The 6,901-nt window shown below is 56.4% G+C and overlaps 3 protein-coding genes across 3 annotated transcripts; all 3 read right to left on the reverse strand.

Annotated features, from left to right (window-relative positions):
• Positions 1–115: 115 nt before the first annotated feature.
• LTR77_005904 (uncharacterized protein) lies at positions 116–2,256 on the reverse strand (the record flags this gene model as incomplete). Its single annotated transcript, XM_064803147.1, has 2 exons — positions 116–278; positions 329–2,256. 2 exons carry the CDS (start codon positions 2,254–2,256, stop codon positions 116–118), a joined length of 2,091 nt encoding a protein of 696 aa, XP_064659272.1.
• Positions 2,257–2,645: 389 nt separating this feature from the next.
• On the reverse strand, positions 2,646–5,414 carry LTR77_005905 (uncharacterized protein; the record flags this gene model as incomplete). The annotated part of the gene is made up of 1 exon (XM_064803148.1): positions 2,646–5,414. The coding sequence occupies one exon, from the start codon at positions 5,412–5,414 to the stop codon at positions 2,646–2,648; it is 2,769 nt and encodes a 922-aa protein (XP_064659273.1).
• A 399-nt stretch (positions 5,415–5,813) lies between these two features.
• LTR77_005906 (uncharacterized protein) lies at positions 5,814–6,498 on the reverse strand (the record flags this gene model as incomplete). The annotated part of the gene is made up of 2 exons (XM_064803149.1): positions 5,814–5,849; positions 5,881–6,498. 2 exons carry the CDS (start codon positions 6,496–6,498, stop codon positions 5,814–5,816), a joined length of 654 nt encoding a protein of 217 aa, XP_064659274.1.
• Positions 6,499–6,901: the final 403 nt, after the last annotated feature.

Genomic DNA, 6,901 nt, shown 5'->3' on the forward strand with positions numbered 1-6,901 from the left:
TTCAGTTACGTGGCCATGTCAGAACAGAGTGCAGAAGTGGGAGAGAAAGACCGGCTCGGATTAGAGTGGTTCATCGGCATCAATTTCGACACCTATCTTACACACCTCGAAGCGTCTAGATGTTCGGTGAGAGCTGGTCGTAGCGGACGCAGGCCTCCACACTCTCGACACTGGCCTGCAAGAACTTTCTTGCTTCAAGACCTGCCCACACCTTGAGCATCGACCAGTCCGGAGGACCACTCTTCTGCGCACCCAGCTGCCGCAGGATTGGGAGAGCCCTGTATAGTTGTCAGCAACTGTCAATGAGAACACAAAGGGCACGCCTTACCCCGAAAACAAATCAAGGTTTGGGTCCAGACTCCTGCCGATCCCTTCAAGCAGCAAAATCGACAGTACAACATTGACGAAATCGCCTTCCAACCTCACATGGTGTCCTCGGACCATGTCCAGCACTTCATTCAGGATATCACCAATCTTGATGTTGCCCAGCGCAAAGGTCCTTGACTTGACTCCGAGCACGAGATGCTGCATCCGCAGTGCGAAGACTTCCTTGTCGAGGACCACGTCCGGCTGTCGGCATCTTTCCACCATCAGATGACCGGCCTTGTAGCCGTCGAACTCAGCAACGGCCTTGAAGAGGTCCAGGAAGTTCTTTCGGTTCTTGTCATTCAGCTCGGTGACTAGGCCAGTGTCGATGAAGATGAGCTGCGGCCTGTATCCCTCGCGATCTATGGCTGTGAGAGTGTCAAGCCATTCCTGCTTGTTGTGCCGATGGGGTCGGAGACGAGCGAGCACGGTCTCGGTCACGTCTTCGCCGTTCTGGATTGCGGCGACCTTCATCCCTGCCTTGTTTTGCAAGCTCTCTGGCAGGCTCGACTTGACATCCACCTTCGCTGGTCGGTAGAAGCGGACCATGATGTTGCCGGGATGAAGGTCGGCATGGATGAAGTTGTCGATGAGAAGCATGTGGAGGAAAGCGTCGAGACCCTCGTCGGCGATCTCTTTCTGGAAGACGCCGCCACCGTTCTGGAGGAAGTGTTCGAGCGGAATGCCGGTGGCGAACTCCTCGACGAGGACCTGGCGTGTCGTGTACTGGGTGTAGGGGTATGGGAACCAGGCTGTGCTTCTGTTCCGGAAGTTTCGTCGGAAAAGCGTCAGGTTTGCGGATTCAATGCGCAGGTCGAGCTGTAGTCTCATCATCTCGCCGAACTGGTCGACTTCGTCTGGGAAGCTGAGCCATTCCATGGTTGGGATGGCGTTGATGATGTTGGCAAAGAAGCCCATGATCCGTAGATCTCTTCTTACTATCCGCTCGATCTTCGGGTGTAGCACTTTGATTGCCACATAGCTCGACGGAACGCGCTGGGGCGTGCTCTTCAGCAGGGGATCTAGATTCCGCTGTGCTCGTTCCCGCAGCGTACTCGGTTGCTTCGTAGAGTCTTCATCCATAGATGCCAAATCGGATTTCAACTTTGCCTTGTACACCTGCGCAATGGCTCCCACACCCAGCGGCTTCTCTTGGAACTCTTCAAAAATGTCGTCGAACTTCCTGCCAAAAGCACGCTCAATCGTGGCTTTCGTGACCTTGAGCGAATGCGCCGGTGCGTTCGAGTGCAGCGACGACATGACCATACACAGCTCCGTAGGAAAGATATCCGTCCTGCTCGCCGCCCACTGACCCAGCTTGATGAACGCCGCGCCCGCCCTCTCCATCGACGAGACCAGGAAGCCATACCACCACAACGTTCCTCTCCTCTCGTTGTCCCTCTCCCCCACCCTTCCGCCAAACCACATGATGGGTATGGTAGCAAGCACCGGCACGAAAATAACCACCAAATGCAAGAAGCGTAGGCCAGTTGCTATGGGCTCCACGATCCACGTATCCACGAATCGCCATATCCCTCTTCGAATCTTTCGTGACCCTCGCAGCCGTTCTGGCACGTAGTCCGCCAGCTCCTGCATGGATATCTCCAGCATCTCTTGTTCGTGCGTCTTGCCATTGTGCTCGTGCTCTTCGTCTTCCCCGTCCGCGATGGAGACGAAGGCTGCTGGGCTGAGGGCGAGGAGAAGTGCCGAGCCGCCTTTGACCGGCGCTGGGGGTGGGCGGAAGGTGTATCGGAGGTAACGAAAGGTCGAGAATGGGTTGGTCGGGTGTCCGCGCCGTAGGCTCTGCTGTACATGTCGCCGGACCTGTGGGCGGACAGGCTGGCTACCGTGGCGGAGGCATGTTCGTGCGAGGAAGGCCGCGGCGCGCATTGCAGGCTGTGAAGCGGTTGAATGTAGAGTCACCTCATCTTCAATGCATCTCGCGAGGCTTCCTCAGGTACGTGGGTGGTGGTGGTGTTGTTGAGGAGTGCGCGTTGCTCGAGAACGAGTTCCAGAGTTGAGTCGCGGTGATGTCAGAGCGTAGACTTTCACATGCCCATGGACAGGACGCCACCGGAGCTCAACACCACCGAGATACATGGACGCTGGCGTGAAGGGACTAGAGTATATGACAGCGAACAGACATAGTAATCAAAGAAGACCTCTGTATCATACAGCACCATGGTCACTACATGCTCATAGCACAATCATCTGAACAATCACGCTATAACCATTCCAACACCACGCCATGCAATACCCAAAAGCAAAGTCCTTTCCCATCACTCCATCAACTTCCTCCCTGCCCTCTCAATGACACTGGCAGCCCTCTCCACCATTCTCTGTGCCGCCTCCCAGTCACCCTGCTCCAACGCATCCCTCACCGCCGGCCACACCTCCACCCCACCATCAACTTTGCTCGGCGCAAACAGAACATGCACAAACTGCTCCCTGCCAGGGATCCCATGCATGCCCTTGTCGCCGTGCTTGTAAGGTAGGTCCAGCAGATCACTCTCAAAGCGCGCGATGCGGTCATTGTAGTCGAGGCGCTGGATCGCGAAATTACCACTTTCCAGGCCTCCGGCGCCGAGGACGTTGGACATCCAGAGGTCTTCGAATCGGGAAAAGGACTCGATGTTGGCGGTCATGTTTGTGACGGCTTTGCGGAGAGGCGAAAGGTCGAAGCCGGCGAAGGAGTTCTTGTTGGAGGCAGTCATCTCGGTAAGTTGCTTTGCGCCTTTGACTTTCCTGCCGTCGTTCAGGCGGGAGTATGTCTCCTGCGCATCCTGTTGGAGATTGTCCACGAAGCCGGCGATTGCGCCCGCGTACGCATTCAGGTTGAAAGGGATGAGTGGCCTGTCAGAGATCTCGAGGATGAGAAGTGCCCATATCTGAGCGAGAGTGCGATGATATTGAAATCCGTTGTCTCCAAACTTCTGCATCCACTCGAACGTCTCATAGCAGCTACCTTTCGGAAACCCGCCTGGTGGCCCCTCAAACCCAAAGTCGACCGACGACATGCCAGCCATATCTTGGAAAGGCACGTAGTCGCCTCCGCCACCCAAACCAGCCAGTGCGGCGCCGTTTTTGTTCCACAGCTGCCGTAGCGTAGAGTTGGATACTGGGTCCACAACACGCTTGAGCACATGCATGAATGCCTTCTTGAATAGTGGGCTTCCAGAGGCTCGGAAGTCGTTCCCACTCACTCCGGCATCCACGTTTAAATATGCGATGCCGTGGTCTTGCAGATACCCCAGGTTGTCTTCGACGAACTCGGTGCTGCCGATGTTGTTGTACGCTCCGGCATCCCAGGAAGCAAACTCGATCGTCCGCAGCGGCCTCCATCCGAGCTTTCTCAGCGACAGAAAGATGGAGGCCACTTCCATCATGACCGCCGACCCCGACCCCGGATCCACGGCACCAAAGCAGAAGCTGTCGCGGTGCGAGCCAACAACGACCCGCTTCTCGGGAGATTCGATACCCTGGATGAGTCCGTGGAGATTCCAGATTTCTTGCTGCTCGCTGAATTCATTGTTGTTCTTCAACTCCACAATGACCCATTTGCCGTCGTCATCGGATACGTTGGCTGGCTTCCCGCCGGTGAACGTAATTTCGCCCCTTCCGCTTTGTGGGTCAATGATCCAAGAAGGTGGGACTTTGGTACCCTGACGGTCCAGTGACTGAAGGAGAACTTGGCCGTCGCGCCAGGACAGCGGAAGGGAAGGAATCTTGGGCAAGGCGGCGTTGTCGTCAATCTTGGTCCGGTCGTGCTTCTTGCGACTTGCCCAGCCAGGTGAGAGCGGGTCGCCGACGACGTAAGAGCCGAAGCTGACGGATGCACGCTGTACGCTGTCCTCCGATCTCCACGGTCCGTTGGGATATGCCTCACCCTTGCCGCGGCCATCATCGTCCTTGTCGGAGTAGAGAAGGACACCAGCGCATCCCGCCTCCTCCGCCGCCTTTACTTTGAGGCCTGGGTTGGGCTGGGCACCCCCATACCGTATCAAAGCGACTGCGCCCGTTGTCTGAACTCCATTCTCCTTCAGCCACGCAAAGTCTTCTCGACTTCCGCTGTTCGCATAGACCAGTGGTCCCCTCGTCTCCCCGCTCTTACTATGCGCATGCCACGCAAACGTCTGCTGCTTCTGATTGTCGACCTGCTTCTCCTCCAGCTTCGCCTTCCACTTCTTCCGCTCCGGATGCACGATCTTAACACTCCGGCCGTCCGCCGTTGGGTAGTCGAGATAAACGTAGTAGCTCTGCAAGCTGACTTCGTCAAATGCACCCTCCTCCACCCACTGCTCCTGCATCCACTTGGCAAGATACAGATCTCCCTCCGTGCCAGCGACATGATCGTAGCTGGTGATGTGATGTAGATATCGTGCGATATTGTTCCCGTCAACATGCTCTTGAACGAACTGCCGAACTGATTCGGGATCGAAATGTGCACCCATCCGCCGCCGCCTGTTGGGAAACATGTCGAGCGCGAATAGGGCGTAGATCATTGCGCCGATCATGAATAGGCCGCATAGCCGGGCGACATTCGGCGCAGACACGCGGTACTCCTCCGGCAACGGGTTGCGCGTGGGCAGCCATCGTGAGCGCGCGGGCGGAGGGTCAGACGGGGGATCTCTCGAATCGGAATCGTCTCCTGACGAGACAGGAGTGTAGAGGGACCGGAGGGAAGGTATTCGCAGGGAGGAGAAGGTGGCGGAGATGTTGGCTAGGCGTTTCGACCACTGCCCGCGTAACCTCGCCCGATGATATAGGCCGCGCTGTCTTTGCGAGCCATCGGCGGAGGGGTCGAGGTAGTCTAGCTCTTCTATCTGCCGTCTATCATCATCGGCGCCGACTTCTGGTAGTCGAAGGTCGCTGTCCTCGCTGGATCGGGCGGAGTCGACAGTGGGTTGATGGTATCGCGCTTGTTCGAGTAAGCCCTGCCGTTCCGCATCATCGCTCGCTTCTTCGGGGCCTTGTGATGAGGTTGGTCGAGAGGATGTGGCTTCTTCGTAGGTGGGTATCGGCAGGTTGCGATACTTGTCCTCGTCCATGGTGGTGGTAGGTGGGTGTGGCGTGGGCGCCTGTAGTCGACATACTCATGTCAAGATGGCCATACGTTTGGTGTACTAGGGAAGTGGGGCTGGTGTTCGAAGAGTACATGTACTTGGGGGGGTCATTCACTAGGTATCGCAAGTAGCATTGCTTGAACTCCTGCCAATACCTCCACGTCAGACGAATGTGGGAGATGCCGCGGGAGAGACGACCCTGAGGCTTTGTGGCGTTCTTGCGTGCACGTAAGCGCAGTTTCAATGGAAATATCAAGAGCAGCATCTACTGGCGGATCCAACTACAATCTTTAATATTCGCCTGCTTTGACGAAACACATGAAGCGTAAGCTATGACTTGTAAGCCTCCGACAGAACAATCCGATGGTCGTGTCTACATGTATCCTACAGCGCCCTAAGCCGTCTTTGCAGATACGTCCCCTGGCCGCTCCATAGCAATAGTCGTCCGTACTATGGTCGCCCTGCTGTGACCGCTATCCAGACTGGCATCATCTTCTCCGTCAATGTAATGTCGCGCCGAGCTTGTGATGTGGGCTCGTTCATCTCTTCTGAACTGCATTGAACGCTCGCTATTCCGACGCTGATTCCTTGATGACTCGACTCCCCTTGGACCCTCCATAACGTCCAGCTTATCATCCGAGCTGTATAACTCTTGCACGACGTTGATGCGCTCTTGCGATGAGTTCGTGGGATGCTCGATCGAAGTGCGGCCGGCGGACTGGTTCGTGCCATATCGTGACGAGTAAGGGACAGTCGAGGACGTTCCGCTGAAGACCAGGCTTCCGAATGCTTTGACGACGAGGAAGCAGACGGATGCAGCCATTGCGACGTCGACCTGCGCTTCTCGAGTCAGACGGTCCTTGTGCGTGATGCCAATTATGGCAAGGACGATGATGGCCAACGAGCGAGCGGTGAGCGAGATGACGTGCCAGCGGGCGATGCGGAGCGAAATGAGCTTCGTATGGAGATGGTGGATGAATCCTGCTGTCACCAAGGAATCCGCCACGGCCCAGACGATGTAGAGGTATAGTTGGACGTCCTGAGCGGCAATCAGCAACCGTTGCCACATGACGTGTGAGTGAGCGTTTTACCTCTTGCTTAGCCGCGCACCGTCTATTCTCACCGCACGACACCAATACATGCGCAGCCCAACCAACTTGCGCGGCTATGAGCAAAGCTACGAGACCGGCGGCGGCCGAGTAGAGTGGGCGATGGTCTCTGGAAGCCGCTTCGGTGAAGCCGAGAATGACGAGCGTCATCGGACCGTAGACGAGAGGGTTGAAGACGTTTATCAACGCGAGAGGCTACATCGCCTTCGTGAGCTTGTGCTAAGAGTCATCGATTGGGATGAATTGCTTACCACCGGAGAGCGATGAAAGAGGACGCAGCGAACTACGGCGAATAGCTGCGTCTGTTAGACTCGTGCAATCGTCGACCGATGCTCATGTGCTTACCGGCGGAAGCGTGGAAAG

The sequence above is a fragment of the Saxophila tyrrhenica genome (genome assembly GCF_035928015.1).
Source record: "Saxophila tyrrhenica strain CCFEE 5935 chromosome Unknown scaffold_8, whole genome shotgun sequence".
Taxonomy (NCBI): Eukaryota; Fungi; Ascomycota; class Dothideomycetes; order Mycosphaerellales; family Extremaceae; genus Saxophila; species Saxophila tyrrhenica.